The sequence below is a fragment of the Enhydra lutris genome, unplaced genomic scaffold, assembly GCF_002288905.1.
Source record: "Enhydra lutris kenyoni isolate GAN:26980312 unplaced genomic scaffold, ASM228890v2 scaffoldscaffold52, whole genome shotgun sequence".
Lineage (NCBI taxonomy): Eukaryota > Metazoa > Chordata > Mammalia > Carnivora > Mustelidae > Enhydra > Enhydra lutris.
Genome location: NW_019154136.1, coordinates 6,981,312 through 6,996,738, shown reverse-complemented (window position 1 = coordinate 6,996,738; position 15,427 = coordinate 6,981,312). Strand labels below are relative to the sequence as shown.

Here is a 15,427-nt window from a genome sequence, read left to right as displayed (position 1 = left end):
AGCACCTACTGCTCTAAGGCTCTGGAATTCCAGGCCCCCCTGGTATTCAATGAAATTTTCAGAATCCCTGTGCATTCAAGCATGTTGACGTTGAAGTCACTGCAGCTGTACGTGTGTGCGCTGACTCAGCAGCTGCAGGAGGAACTGCTGGTGCGTCCTTCCCCTCCCTCCGCCGCCCCTCCCCTGCCTCTCTTTGTGTTCCCAACAGTGTTTGTCTCTCTCCTGCCCCTTCCCTTCTTGTCTTTCTGCCTTTCTTTGTTTTGGTCTTTCGTTCTTTCTTGTTGCTCCATCTTTTGTCCTTTCTTTGTTTTTGTCTTCTTTGTCTGTCTGCCCACCTTTCTCTCTCCTTTGTCTCTGTCTCTGCCTCCCCTCATTCCTTCCTGTCTCCCTCCTACCCTCCCTCCCCTCCTTCCTTTTTCCGGTGGTGGGCTGCTTAGAAATTGTCCTGTGAAGTGATCTCTGCAGCTGGGAGTACAGAAAGGGATTTGTCTTGCCAAGTGTGCTTTAAATATAGTAACTTTAAATATATTATCTCAACTAACCCTTGCAAGACTTCTGTAAGACCCCCATTTTCAGTTGAGGGAACTAAGTAGGGTTGAAAAATTGGGCAAATAAAAATAGAGGATGGTCGGTTAAACGTGAATTTCAGATAAGCTGTGGATTCTTTATTAAGATAGGTATGTCCCATGCAATATTTGGGACATACTTACACTGTAAAGAAATCCATTGTTTATTTGAAATTCACATGTACAGGCTGCTCTCGGTTTTACCTGGTCCTCCTTGAACTGGGAGTGCGAGCAGCTTGTGCTCAGTACCCCAACCACACCCTGTCCAGGGCTGTGACCCAGCAGCAAGGATGGTATCTTTGTGAGGTTGGAATTTCTCCCCTTGGTCTCACCCCTCGGCTTTAGAATTAGATGGTGCAGTTCGGCCAGCCCTCTCTTGTTTCCGGAATCTCCGAGTGATTCCGCAGCTCATCGGTGGGCAGACCCTGAGCCTGACCTCCCCTCCCCCACGTTGTCCACTCTCTGCCCCCGTCCCTCTCGGCACCTCCCTACGGGGCTGAAGCAGTGGTCCAGGAGCCGCCTTCAAGGATACCCTCTGTTACCACTTTCATTTCACTGCAGTCCTTTGGAGAGCAATGACACATTCTGCGTTTCCGGTTACAAGGTTACAATCGAAGGGCAACCCTGATGTTTTATGAGATTCTCCTTGGTAAGGTGAAATCATTCTGCTTTTTTTTTTAAAACACCTGTGCAGGGCATTGCTCAGATCAACCTGGCCGACTACGACGGGTCCAGCGAAATGCAGCTGCGCTGGTACGCGGTGCAGGTGTTCAGCAGCTGCGGGCCGCCCAGGGCGAGGGAGAGCGAGCGGCTGGGGGCTGCTGCTGGGGACCCCACACAAGCTGCCACCGCCGGGAAGACGGTACGTGTGTCCACCTCTCGTGCTGCGGGCACCCACTGTCCCAGGGGCTTCGTCTCTCACGAGCGTCTCTGCGCACTTAGCGTGGGAGCGCAGCGGTGCCCAAGAGGCAGGTTCTAGGGAAGGCACGGGAATGGGAGGTTTCGGTGTGTGTGGCCGTTCACGACCGTGGCTTTAATGTAGACGAGCTAGTGATGGGGGGTGGCGCGTTGGTGGTTTTAAAACTTCAGCCCTCAGAGCTGCACGAGGTGGCCCGGCCCTGTCCCGCTGGCGCGGTGGGCACCCCTTGCCCCTGGAGAGTTGCTGAGGGCGGCCAGCCAGGGCTCAGGCGCTGACCTTGTATCCCCCGCAGGATGCGGTGACGGCGCTGCTGGCCAGAACCACAGCCCAGCTGCAGGCCGTGGAGCGCGAGCTGGCCGAGGAACGGGTGAAGCTGGAGTGCGCGGAGGACGAGATCCTCGAGCTGGGGCGGAAGGAGGAGCTGGCCGAGGCCGTGTCCGAGAGGTACCGGAGGCGGCCTGTTGGCCGAGCCTTGACTCCGCGGCGGCCGCTGTGCAGTGGTGGCGCCACACAGTAGATGGGCCAGTGCCGCGAGGGAATGGACTTCTGTCCGATCCCTTCTGGAAGCACCTTGGTACTGCTTTACTTCCACATTTTCCACGAAGAGCATCCTGTTTCCAAAGCTTCCTGCTGCTTCTGAAGGGCTTTGCCTGGATTTACTGCAGGGAGGGAAGTTCATGGCCGAGGGCTAGAGTGTGGTATTCAGAGGCTGGCGGGAAGCCGGGCGGGGGTGGGGGAGGCTGGGAGCGAGGGCTCAGGGTGCTGACCTTGGGTGCTAGAGACACACAGGCCCTCTTACTGCAAGGCCTCATCGTGTCGTGTCCCCCTAGAGAACAGGCCCTTGGACCTGATGGGAAGAGTGCCTGTGTGCGACCACTGACAGTGCGTAGGTCTCGCTGGGTGCTTCTGCGGCAGGGCACCCGCTCCCGTGATGTGCTGTTTCCCCAGTTTTGTAAGAAACAGTATCTTTTGTTTTTGTGACACGTCCGTTCTGGCGAGGGATTTTTACCAATTCAATGGTGGTTACACAGAATGTTTTATGTATGGGATGGGGAGGAAGGGGAAGATCCACAAAATGCAAAACAGGAAATCCTGGAGAGCTGTTACCATCGGTTCAACTCACCCCACACTAGTAAAATTCATGGGAGAATCCCTGATAAAGGACAGAGGGCAGGGCGGACGGAGGAAGTTGGGGAAGAAAAGAGGAAGGGGAAGAAGGCCACCTTGACCCACACGCTGGGGGCTTCTGCAACGTCTGTCTGCAGGAGCTGGCAGGCTGACTCGGTGGACAGCGGCTGCAGCAGCTGTGCCCAGACCAGCCCCCCACACCCGGAGCCCTGCTGCGTGGGCGGCGACCCCCTCCACGGACATACATTTGCTGGCCAGGCCGACCCTTACAGCCCCGAGAAACTTCAGCCCCCACCTCTAAAGGTGAGTGGAAAGGCTCAGGGGACTTTTGGGGCTCCCCGATGGTCTGCCGCCCAGCCCCTGGCACGGCCCTGGAAGGAGGGCGTGTGTGCCCCCCACCCCCACGAAACGGGAGGGGATGGGTGGAGGAGACGGACGAGATGAAGCTGACAGGCTCCGACGTGAGAGCAGAACGCCATGGCTTACCTGCAGACTCTCCCTGTGACAGTGGCTGTGGGGGCCGTGTGGCTGTTGGATCAGAGGGCTATAGCCCAGGGGCATTTCTCAGAGAGCCGAGGGAGAGAAGGGAAGGGCCTAAATCTGTAGATGGCTTAACATGGGCACAGCAGGTACCGCAGAAATGTCCCCGACTCTGAGTTGAAAAGAAAGAACAGCTTCAGCTAGAAAGGGCAGATCGGGACTCCGTGTCGCCCGGCGGTGACCCGCTCCCATCTTCAGTGCCCCACATGGCTCAGGAGGTCTCACGTGTCATCGCTTGGACGCGTCTCCTCTCTTTGCTCCCCTTGCGACGTTAGGCACTACGAAGTGGCCCTTGGCCCCATCGCCCCTTCTGTTCACCCGATCTTAGCTGTGCCCAGGGCCACGTTTTCAGCGAGGATGTCTTTCACGTTTGCCGTGACAGATGTCTAAGGAAGCCTGTGAGGTTGGGAGACGCTACCTCCATGCTCTGGGGAAAGTTTTCTCCCAAACGTTCAACTCCTCGAACTGTCTCATCATCGTGACCCCCACTGTCACCCCAAAGCACAAGTCCCGAGAGACATGGTGTCAGCTTCCCAACTGCACACGTGCGGCTGCTCTACACAAGCGGTTCTGTGGCCCGGCCTCCCAGTGGTTGCTGGGGGTCAGCGTTTTAAGACCTTTTAAAGTATGGGCTCGAATGGGGGAGGGGGCTGTGGGAGGTGAGTTTGGTGTGCGGTCGTCATGCCCATCCCCCAACCCCAATTTTAATTTTGAAATACTTCAAACCTACAAATTGCTCGAGTAATGGAACAAATACCCATATGTTCTTCACCGGAACTCCCCAGCTGTTTGTTCTTGACCGCATTCTCTCTCTGCATATGCACGTGGGCGGGCGCTGGGCAGTGTAGATGCGGCCATGAAGAAAATGAATGGGAAATCCTGCCCTGGTTGTGGGGTGGGTGGCAACACGGTCACTCAGCAGACACAGCCGTGCTTGAGACGAGGGCTGCTGGAGGACAGGATGGTAGGGAAGTGCGGTTTGCATTTTTAGAAAGATTTCCTATTTTAGAAGGGGTTTACATTTAGAGATTTGCGGGGCACCTGGGTGGCTCAGTCATTAAGTGTCTGCCTTCAGCTCAGGTCATGATCGCAGGGTCCTGGGATTGAGCCCCGTATCGGGCTCTCTGCTTGGTGGGGAGTCTGCTTCTCCCTCTCTCACTCCTCCTTCTGTGTTCCCTCTCTTGCTGTCTCTGTCTCTCTGTCAAAAAAAAAAAATATATATATAGATAGATAGATAGATAGATTTGCATCTATATTATATTTACTTATTTTTAAAAAGATTTTATTTATTTATTTGATAGATGGAGATCATAAGCAGGCAGAGAGGTAGGGAGAGGGAGAAGAGACTCCTTGCTGAGCAGAGAGCCTGATGGGGGGCTCCATCCCAGGAGGTCATGTGAGATCATGACCTGAACTGAAGACAGAGGCTTAACCCACTGAGCCACCCAGGTGCCCCTGCATTTATATTTTAGATCGGGATTGTAAAATGGTGCAGCCTGTACGGATAAAAGTATAGAGGTTCCTCCAAAACTTAGAACTGCCGTATGATCCAATTATCCCACTTCGGGATATATATCCAAAAAAGTTGACCTCAGAGTCTCCAAGAGATGTTTGCACACCATTGTTCCTAGAGATAGAAGGAGCCCAGTGTCCATCGTCAGATGAATGGATAAGGAAAAGGTGGTCTGTCCAAGCAGCGGAGTGTCATACGGTCTTCAAAAAGAAAGAAATCCTCTTAGATTCTACAACACAGGCAGACCTTAAAGACACTGTGCTCAGAGAAATGAGCCAGCCATGGGAGGGAGAATACAGTACGATTCCACTTACAGGTTCATGTGGACAGGAACTACATACAAAGGTGGTCACTAGGGGACAGGAGGATAGGGAGTTGTTTAATGTGGACAGAGGCCATTTGGGAAGATGAAGAATTTCTAGAGCTCTGTTTCCCAAGCACATGAATGTATTTAAAACTACTGAACTGTACACTGAAAACCGGTTAAGCTGTATTTTACATGTTTCATACAATAAAAAAGGATGAAAGGTCGTGGAAGCCTCACGGAGAATGCGGTTTTTGAACAGAAGCCTCAAGGCAGGAGACTCCGGAGCCTTGTGGGGGGCTGGAAAGAGCACTCAGGTGCAGGGAGCTGCGAGTGCAGGCCCACGAGTGGGGGGCTTCAGGGGGCTGACGACAGGAGAGCAGTGAGACCAGTGTGGGGCGGGGGGGGGGGGCAAGGCGGTCGTCGGAGCCGAGTGCAGAGGGAAGCGAAAGGACCAGATCATGCAGGGCCCACTGTGGACTCTCCCTTTCCTCTGAGATGATGAGGAATGTGGTGGGTGGTTCTGAGCACAAGGTTGACATGATCTGACTTAATGTTTTCTGTGGATTTTTTTCTTCTTTCTTTCTTTTTTTTTCTTTTTAAATTTGAGAGAGTGTGCGTGTGAGGGGGTGGGGTGCGGGTGGGGGCAGAGGGAGAGAGAATCCCAAGCAGACTCCACATTGAGCGCAGAACCCGGCCCAGGGCTTGAGATCATGACCTGAGCTGAAATCAAGAGTTGGCTGCTTAACCGACTGAGCCACCCAGGCACCCCATGATTTTTCTTTTTCTAAAATTGGCATGAAATGTACAGAAGATGAAGGGAACTTACTTCACAGTGAACAGTTCAGAGGCATTTAGCATGTTCACAACGTGGGCGGCCCCTGCTCTGTCCAGTTCCAAAAGCTTTCCATCATCCCGACGTAAAGCCTCGCACCTGTGAGACTGTCGCTCGCCAGCCCGTCTCCCCCAGCCCCTGGCAACCCCCAGTCTGCTTTCTGCCTAGGAATTTGCCTGTTCTGGGACCTTCCCTCTGTTCCGTGGCTGAGTAGTATTTCCTTGATTGGTGGTCCGCTCTTTGGTTATCCGTCCATCCATGCATGGACGCTCGGGCTGTTTTTACCTTTTGGCTACGTGAATAACGCCGCAGTGATTATTCGCGTGCAAGTGTTTGTTCGAACCCCTGTGTTCAGCTCTCTTGAGTGAATGTCTGGGAGTGGAACTGCTGCCTCTAACCAGCTTTACCAGGCTCTCCCTCGTTGCTGGGTTGAGTGGAGACTGCAGCCGGGAAGGAGTTGTGGAACCGGGGAGACCAGTTAGGCACGAGATGATAGTGACCCAAATGGAAGGCTGGTGGCAAGTGGTCAAAGCATGCATCCGCATGGGGCGCCTGGGGGGCTCAGCCAGTGAAGCGTCTGCCTTCGGCTCGGGCCATGATCCCAGAGTCCCGGGATCGAGTCCCACATCCGGCTCCCTGTTCAGTGGGGAGCCTGCTTCTCCCTCTCCCACTCCCCCTGCTTGTGTTCCCTCTCTCGCTGTCTCTCTCTGTAAAAATAATAAGTAAATTATCTTTTAAAAAAAAAATGTCTAAGTGGAGAAGGCCAGGGGCGTTCATGTGACGCTTATCACTCATGTCCTTAAACAAGTCACGGTAATAACGAACTACTCTCTAGGTCGATAAAGAAACCAACACAGAAGACGTCTTCCTGGACGAAGTGGCGAGTCTCCCGAAGGAGAGGCCCGGCCGCAGGGCCCGAGGGTCGCCTTTCGTTCGGAGTAGCACAATTGTGCGGTCGCAGACCTTCTCCCCTGGAGCGCGAAGCCAGTACGTTTGCAGAGTAAGTTGAAATTCCTTTGCCGCTTGTCTGAGATGTTTTCTTTTTTCCTGCCCCCCGTTGTGTCTCGTTTTTACTGTTCATCCTGAAAGACCTGTGTGTTTCCCCGAGTGCCGGCGACCAGCGCGGTGCGCCGGGGCTGTGCGATCCGTGTGGCTGCTCCTTCTCACCCCTCGCCCGTGCCTGTCGCCCTGTGGGTGTCCTCAAGATTCTCATACATTTCTCCCCGGATTGTCATTTCGTGTGTGCTCCGGTTCACGGCCGGGAAGCCCAGAGAATCGTTTCCACAGTGGCCTGTGGAGTAACGGGTCGGAACAGGGAGTATCCTGAATTGGGTTGAGGTTGGGAAATCAGGCCACTGAGCGGTCAGGAGTCCTGGCGTGTCACTCAGCCGGCTCCCAGGGCAGACAGCAGCGCCGAAGACTCGGGACACGGAGGCCGGGTTCGGAGCCCCCGGCACGTAAATTCTCAGCTCGAGGGGATGGCGGGAGACAACGGTGGTTCTCAGCCGGGGCTGTGCCCTGCTCTGAAGTTGTGTCAGTGCCGTTGAGGGTGGAGGTGGGGCCTCCTAGAATGCTGGTGCCCAGGTGCCACCCTCGGGATTCATGGTGCTTCACTGAGGTGCGGCTTGGGAAGGGCCCCTGGTGATTCTGATGTTGAGAACCCCACTGTGGTCCTTGAAGATAGGACCACATGTTGGAGCTTGGCTGGCAGCGGGCTGCGACAGTGACAGGACGGATTAGGAAAGAGAAGGGCACTTGAAGGATAAATGGTCATGATCCAGGGGCTGATGGGGCTGTTTGGGTCGACGAGAACTTGGACCCTCCCCACCTCTGAACTGGGGCGTTGAAGCAACACACGTTCCCTTGACGGGGACTGCCGGGGAGCTGGCTGCGTCTCAGTCACGCGAGGAAAACGGGCTCGGGCGTGTGTGGGAGACGAGACACCAGGAGTATGGTTCGGGGGGTCCCCTCGCCCACACTCAGTTTCCGTAACTTACTAGGACCCACAGAACTCAGCCAAGCCGCTATATTCACAGTTGTGGTTTCTTATGGTGAAAGGATCTAGACCCAGGTCAGCAGAGGGAAGAGGCACATCGGGCGGCGCTCAGGGAGACCTGCCGCAAGCTTCTGGGTCTCTTCCAGCGGGATTGTGCGGACGGCTCTGGTCACCCGTCCCTGCTGGGAGAGGCCGCCCGCGTGGAGTGTTGCCAGCCGGGTTTTGTGGGAGGTGGTCACAGAGCGCTGATTGCCTGCATGCCTGACCTTCGTCTCCAGCCCCTCCACAGGTCAAGCTGATGGCCTACGGCCCCCACTATAAATCACATTGTTGGCAGGGACTGGCCTGGCTCGAGGTCCCCAGATAAACAGAGACACTCAGACAGGACTTTCCAGGGCGTTATCGGTCACTTCTGGCAAGGACCAGACCCTTCTTGGAGCAAAGTTAATCCTTTAACTTGAGGCATAGTGGGGCGGGGGGGGGGGGGGGGGGCGAAGAACAGCGGGGGGCAGGGCCAGGTGGCCCAAGCTGCCCCGGGGCCATTTGCAGGACCTGCCTCGCTTGTCCCCGCAGAAGCAAGGTGTCCCGTCGTGGCTGCCCTGGGTCCCACTGGTCAGGCTCGGGCACTCTGGCCTCATCAGGCTGTAGCTCCCCGGAGGCTTGTGCTCAACCAGACACCTGCCTGGAGGCTCTAGACCCAGGGCTGCCCTCTCGTCCCTTCCTCACCGTAGGCTGTTGCCAACCCAGCACAGAGCGCGCCCGGGTCTGCTGTGTGGCGGAGCAGGAGACCTTCCCCAGAGGAGGGTGTCCAGCTCCTATGCTGGCTTCCATGCCCTGCGTACAAGCATTTGCAGTTGATGCTTTTAGAGGCTTCGTCGTTTTTCTCTGTTGCCCGTGATCGAGCGAGGGGACACGGACACTGCCACGCCACGGCCTTCGCTGGGTCTCTGGGCTTAGCTGGCGTGGGAGAGCAGCCACGGAGCTAGGGGCCGTGGCTTTCACACAGATGCACACTGACCCCGAAGCAGGAACCCGCCACCGGCTGTCTTGGCTCCCATGAAGAAGGTGTTATTTCTTGTTCTCTTTAAAAGCAGACTTTTCCCTGGACGGGCACAGTGGCTGTTAGTGGTGTTGGCTTGTCCCACTACCAGCAACAGGTCTCTTCTTAGAAAGTCATTCTTTTTCCAGCTCTTGGCAAAGCCAGGAATAGAGCAAGCTAGAAGGACTGAGAGCAAATGAGAGGTACCCAGGCCACTGCTGGCTCGGTGAGCGCCGCAGGGCCCCGAGAGTCCCTGTTGGTGCTGGCGGGGCGGGAGGCTTGTTGACGCCACCCCCCTGGAAGCGTCCCACGGTTCGGGTGACATGTCATGTGAGGGACGGTGGGGGGTCGGTTTGCTTACTTGGTTTGTTCGGGTTTGTCTTTGATCTTACTTGGTACTTGAAGTAGATTTCGTCCTCGAGCCCAGAAGGCGGAGTTCAAGTGCCCATCTTATCGGTGCGTTGGCGCCCTGTGAGGCGACGGGGAATCACGCAGTTCAGATACACAGAGAGCGTGAATAGTGCATTTCTGAGAAAGTATTTCTGAACATCATTCTTTTTGGCACAGCTTTACCGGAGTGACAGCGACAGTTCAACGCTGCCCCGGAAGTCCCCGTTTGTCCGAAACACCTTGGAAAGACGGACCCTTCGCTACAAGCAGGTACGTGCCACATAAACTCGTACGGAACCTGGCCTTACCCTGGGAGTTGTATTACAGAGCTTAGATGGTAAGAGTTTACGTAACATTCATTTAAAGGGAATATATTTTGTAAAGAGGCATTTATTTTCTTCTTTACTGAGGTATGATTTTCAGGAGCCTATATAATGTCAAAATGTTACCAATATTTCTTAATTTCCTAGGATAACATCATGATCTAAGATAATTCATGATCTTTGCATCTTTAAATATAATAAACTAACAGCCAACCAATCTATATGAAAGACCCTCTTTTCTTTTTCGACAAGGGGTACGTACGAGAAATTTGTGTTTTTCAGCATAGGGCGGTCTTCTACATGGGCCTTTCCTGTTGTTTCCATTTACTTTACCTGCCGAGTGTTTTCTCCCCGCGGCGTCAGTTTACAGAGTTTTGTTGCTTTTTATTTGTAAGCAAGCAGTTCCTTGTCTTTTTTAGGCTAAGATTCTTTCAAAGAAATAATAAATCCAGATTTCCTTGTGGTGCCTATATTTAGAGCAGCTGCTGACTGGGAACGAGAAGAAAAGACAATTCAGCCACAAAAGTGTGTCTCAGCAGCAGCGCTGTTGACACTTCGGACTGGGTCACGGTTGTGGGGGGCTGCCCTGTGCTCCCCACCCCCACTTGTGACAACCAAACTTGTCTCCCGACACTGCCCAGCGCCCCCTGGTGGGCCAGGTCACCCCTGCTTGAGAACTGCTGAGCTCTACTGGGAACTGAGCAGGGCTTTTTTTTTTTTTTTTTTTTTAACATTTTATTTAATTTTCAGAGAGAGTAGGCAGAGAGAGAGGAGGAAGCAGGCTCCCTGCTGAGCAGAGAGCCCGATGTGAGGCTTGATCCCAGGACCCTGGGATCATGACCTGAGCCAAAGGCAGAGGCTTTAACCCACTGAGCCACCCAGGCACCCCCTGAGCAGGGCTTTTTAAGTAAACTTGGTTTCTTAAGTTAGATCGTGAGTTTGCGTTCCAGTTCTGTATGTGTGCGGAATAGTGTTTCGTGCATGTAAAAAGCCTACAGTTATCCAGCCCACTGAACAGCGCTGCTGTGGGTTAACTGCCTTTCCTGGGGTCGTTTCCCATTGGGTGGGAAGTACTGTTCCCAGCAGCACACGCAAAATTCTTCTCTCATCTTAGGACTTTTCTTAAACGTGGCAGGTTTGCTTACTTGAGCCTTATATGGGAAGGAAAGGTTTGATAGCTTGCATGTGGGTACATATAATCTTTTAAACAAAGGCACCCAGATGATTTATGACAGGGTTTTCCCCCTTTATACCAGGGATCATTTAAGATTTTCCAATATATTTTTTTGACTTTTTACAGTGTGGCTGTATTTTCTGCTGGCCTTATAATTTACTTAATCCGTTTCCTCTTGTTACGTATTTAGGTTTTCTCTATCCTAAACTTTAATTGCATCACTTCTGCATGTTATGAGTTGTGCCTTTCAAATGCAAATTAAAATGAAATTTCAGAACCAAAGAAAATGTACATTTTGTCGCTTGATGTGTATTGGCAAGTAGAACTTGAGAAAGATTGTACCATTTTTTGTTAAGATTTTATTTATTTATTTGAGAGAGAGTGAGAGAGAGCATGAGAGGGGAGAAGGTCAGAAGGGGAAGCAGACTGCCCGTGGAGCTGGCAGCCCGATGTGGGACTCGATCCTGGACTCCAGGATCATGACAGCCGAAGGCCGCCGCTTAACCAACTGAACCACCCAGGCGCCCTGTACCCATTTTTTATTACTTTTTTCTTTTGAAAATCATACCCATTTTTGACCCCAGCAGCTCCATATGAGAGGGTCTCTTCCTCCGCATTTTTGCAAATGCACAGGTCACCATTAGAGCAGACCGTTGGCATCACTAACTTGATACTGCACTAGAGACTTAAATTAATCTCGCCCAAATCTCTGTTTGTCTGATATTGGCTATGATGTCAGGGAGAAACACTGTCCCCACCCATCATGGAAGGACCTCGCCCCCGGCTGAGGTCACTGGCTGTGGCCCCCCTGCTCCCCCGCCCTCCCGCCGGGCCCGGCTCAGCGTGTGTGCTCACAGCTGCCGTCCCCGCAGCCCTGCAGGTCCTCCCTGGCCGAGCTCATGGCCCGCACCTCCCTGGACCTGGAGCTGGATCTCCAGGCCTCCAGAACGCGCCAGAGGCAGCTGAACGAGGAGATCTGCACCCTGCGGGAAATGAGGCAGCGGCTAGAAGACGCGCAGCTCCGAGGCCAGACCGACCTCCCACACTGGGTGCTGCGGGACGAGCGGTTCCGGAGCCTGCTGAAGGAAGCCGAGAGGCAGGTAAGAGGCCCCGGGCCCCGCCTGGCGAGGCCCGCTACGGAGTCCCACCGGCATCCGGGGCCTGCCTGGTCATGATGATGAAGCTGTACTTTGAACACTCCCTGGGCTCCTCTGAAGGGACTGGGTTTCTCCCTCCGTGGGCCAGGCAGCTGGTGCTCCCTCAGGTGGGGGCTGCTGGAGGGCAGGATCCCCAGACCCTCCTGCTGGCATCGCCACCCTCTGCTTTGTAGTGGAGTGTTCTGGGTCCGGTGTCTGCCAGGCACGACCCCAAGGCCCCCCGGGAGCGCCTGTGAAGATCCGCCGTTGCCGGGGTGTGTGTGGATGGGGCACCCTTTCTCCCTTCTGGGAGCCCAGCGCCCCAGTGGCTTTATTCCTTCTTCCTCAAAACTAGAAGTAATAATATCTCGTTCATCCAATGTTGCCGTTCCAGACAAGACAGACCAAACTTGACTTCCATCAAGAACAGGCAGCTGAGAAGATGCTGAAGAAGGCCTCCAGGGGGGTGTGCCAGCTGCGCGGCCAGAACCACCAGGAGCCCGTCCAGGTGCAGACCTTCAGGTAGGGAGGGCCGCGACCCACCTCCTGGCTTGCTTCTTACTGCCTTGCCGTTGTCATTATACAAAGTGAAAAACATGAACAAATAAACCCCACAGGCACTTAAGAATAAAAGCGAAGTCCCCACTGCTATTAGCTTTTTGCCTTTTGATCCTTTTGTCTAGATACTAGTTTTGTACATGCTGCCCACCATCATCATGGGTTCAAGTGTGCATTTAGCTTTTTTTTTCCCTAAATGAAAATATCCTGCATTGCCACATAATCTGTCCTCTTTTTTGGCTGTAATGTTTCACCTAAGATGTAATTTGCCTAACTACTCTATTTTCGTTTTTGGTTTTTTTTTTAAGATTTTATTTATTTATTTGACAGAGAGAGATCGCAAGTAGGCAGAGAGGCAGGCAGAGAGAGAGGAGGGAGCAGGCTCCCTGCTGAGCAGAGAGCCCGATGCGGGGCTCGATCCCAGGACCCCAAGATCATGATCTGAGCCGAAGGCAGAGGCTTTAACCCACTGAGCCACCCAGGCGCCCCATAACTACTTTATTTTGTAACCTTCTTTCCCAGTATTTGTTATTGTGAACAGCACAGTGGTTTTACACACATATATTTATACACACACGTATCAGCTTTGCCTTTTTACTTTAACAGAAGCATAACAGACATTTAGGAAAGCGTGCATTTTGTGTGTATAAAACTGGTAAGGTGTCACAACCCCACGTGGCAAGAATCGAACATTATTCTCCACCCCAGCCCCCCGATTTCCACACCAGAATAATCACTGTCTTAAATTTGAATAGTGTATGGTAGTTTTCCCTGTTTTTGTTTCTCGTATGAGGAGAGTTACGGTGACATCTATATTCTTTTGTGTCTGACTTTTTAAAAAATCGAGGCAAAAGTCACATAGCGTACAAGTCAGCATTTTAAAGTGAGCGGCTCCATGCCATTTAGTGCAGTCACAGCGATGCGCACCTGTCCCCTCTGTCCAGTTCCAGAACATTTCCTTCGCCCCAGAAGGAAACACTGTCCCCATGAAGCAGCCCCTCCCCGTCTCCTCCCCCGCCCCACAACCCCTGCCCTCCCCCAGGCTTTGCTGGTTCTGGACACTCAGTATAAGTGGGGTCCTACGCTGTGTGATCCTTTGTGCTTGGCCGCTCTGACTTAGGATAATGTGGGGCTTCATAACTCGTATTAAAATTTAGAGAATTGGGTGCCTGGGTGGCTCAGCGGGTTAAAGCCTCTGCCTTCAGCTCAGGTCATGATCTCAGGGTCCTGGGATCGAGCCCTGCATCGGGCTCCTCTGCTCGGCGGGGAGCCTGCTTCCTCCTCTCTCTCTGCCTGCCTCTGCCTGCTTGTGATCTCTGTCTGTCAAATAAATAAAATCTTTAAAAAAATAAAATAAAATTTAGAGAATCTGTATAGAGACAGATGTGTTGTGAGGAACAGAAGTTCAGTTTTCTTGTATGAGTGAGAAAAGCTGTCATCGATCTGAGAGCTTTCGTTGCATTTGCATCCACTCCTAACCTGTAATCCTTTCCAATCCCAGGGAGAAGATAGCATTTTTTACAAGACCAAGGATTAATGTGCCTCCTCTGCCTGCCGACGACGTTTGACATAGTGCTTTGTACACATGAAGTATTTATCCGCCTGTTTTATTTTCATGAAGTTCTTAGACTAGCTAAATTTGTCCTTAAAATATTTGTGCAAAGCTATTAATATACACACTTTGTAAAAAAAACACACACATATATCTATACGTATATATTTTATAATAGTGACGGCAACAGGGCTTGGTTTTTCCTTGTTGTGAAACTGACATCTCTGAAAACAGGTTATTTTGTAAAAGAACAGCTGTCATGTTAAGAATGTACAGTTTTTACGCTGTTTTATTTGACTTAAAGGCTGGAAGACAGAAACAAAGTGAGTTCAGGCAAATTCACTGTATTGTAATTTATTTATAATACTTTTTTTCCTTGAAGGAAAATACGGACTTTAAGATGTATTTTAAAGACTAAACTTTTGTGCTTCAGTATTTGTCATGCGGTTACAATGGAGCTTTGGGGCCGGTTCTGTTTCTGCCACCCAGACCGCAAACACTCTGTGCTGAGCGCGTCACTTGTATCCGTTTCCCGCGCGTACCTACCGTGTATCTCGCACGCTCCGCACTCTGCCTTCGCTCATGGTCGCATGCGCTGTGCGAGCCGAGCTGTCCCCCATGTGGACGGCGCACCGGCCGCCTCTCCTGTCGCCTGCGTCTTTGTGCGCTCGCCGTGAGTCTGGGGCAGCCTCCCGGCCCCCGCAGCCCGGCCTCAGGCCTGCCCGTCCAGGGTGGCCGTCTGCACAGCCCGCCCTCAGCAGACCGCCGGCAGCCCCCCTGGGAGCCTGCCCCATCCGATGATCATGACCGACGAGGCCGCGTGGAGCCCCCGCACTACGGCTCTGTCACGAAGGGAAGCCACGAGAGCTAGGAGCGCGCGTTTTCGGAGAATCCTTGAGTCCGCGGGTGGACAGAGTGCTGTGACACAGACGTGATGGCCTCTGAAGGCGCTTGTCTGGGGAAGGAAGCGAGCACATGTGGGGAGCGACACTTGCCCAGGGAGTCACTTACAGGAGAGGATTTGATTTAAATCAAAATCCGCCCCCCACCCCCCCAATACTGGAGTCTGCCCAGTATTTCTTAAGAAATCTTAGAAAGCAGTTCATGAGCAAAAAAATTTTATGTAATAAAAATATACTGATATTCTTTTAAAATGTCAAATGATCTGAATGTTTTGCCGAATGCCTATTTATTATATAAGAACTGTACTCTCCTTTCCGAGGCCTCGGACACGTAAGCAAGGCAGGTCACATGAACCGCAAAGAAGACAGAACTCTCTTTCTCGATCTTTCTCCCCGTCCCTGGGAAACTTGCACCTTGAATTGGTGTCTCTCTCTCTCTCTCCTCGTTAGTCTGTAACTGGCCCCTTGCATAACCTGCCCGCCTCTTTCCATTGCTAAAATGCGTTTTGTAGAAGCATTTCATGGACGTGAGACCGCGGACAGACGGTGGGG

The 15,427-nt window shown here is 52.7% G+C and overlaps 1 protein-coding gene across 1 annotated transcript in view; it reads left to right on the top strand.

The window, feature by feature from the left end:
- LOC111157107 (WWC family member 3) overlaps nucleotides 1–15,010 on the top strand; it is a 72,272-nt gene extending 57,262 nt beyond the window's left edge. Inside the window, exons 12-20 of the mRNA XM_022518349.1 lie at nucleotides 3–150; nucleotides 1,261–1,428; nucleotides 1,778–1,929; nucleotides 2,751–2,916; nucleotides 6,641–6,805; nucleotides 9,408–9,500; nucleotides 11,600–11,827; nucleotides 12,258–12,385; nucleotides 13,923–15,010. Of these exons, the coding sequence (XP_022374057.1) occupies nucleotides 3–150; nucleotides 1,261–1,428; nucleotides 1,778–1,929; nucleotides 2,751–2,916; nucleotides 6,641–6,805; nucleotides 9,408–9,500; nucleotides 11,600–11,827; nucleotides 12,258–12,385; nucleotides 13,923–13,989 (1,315 nt within the window). The 3' untranslated portion in view covers nucleotides 13,990–15,010. The remainder of the gene's footprint in view (nucleotides 1–2; nucleotides 151–1,260; nucleotides 1,429–1,777; nucleotides 1,930–2,750; nucleotides 2,917–6,640; nucleotides 6,806–9,407; nucleotides 9,501–11,599; nucleotides 11,828–12,257; nucleotides 12,386–13,922) is intronic.
- The last annotated feature ends 417 nt before the right edge of the window (nucleotides 15,011–15,427 follow it).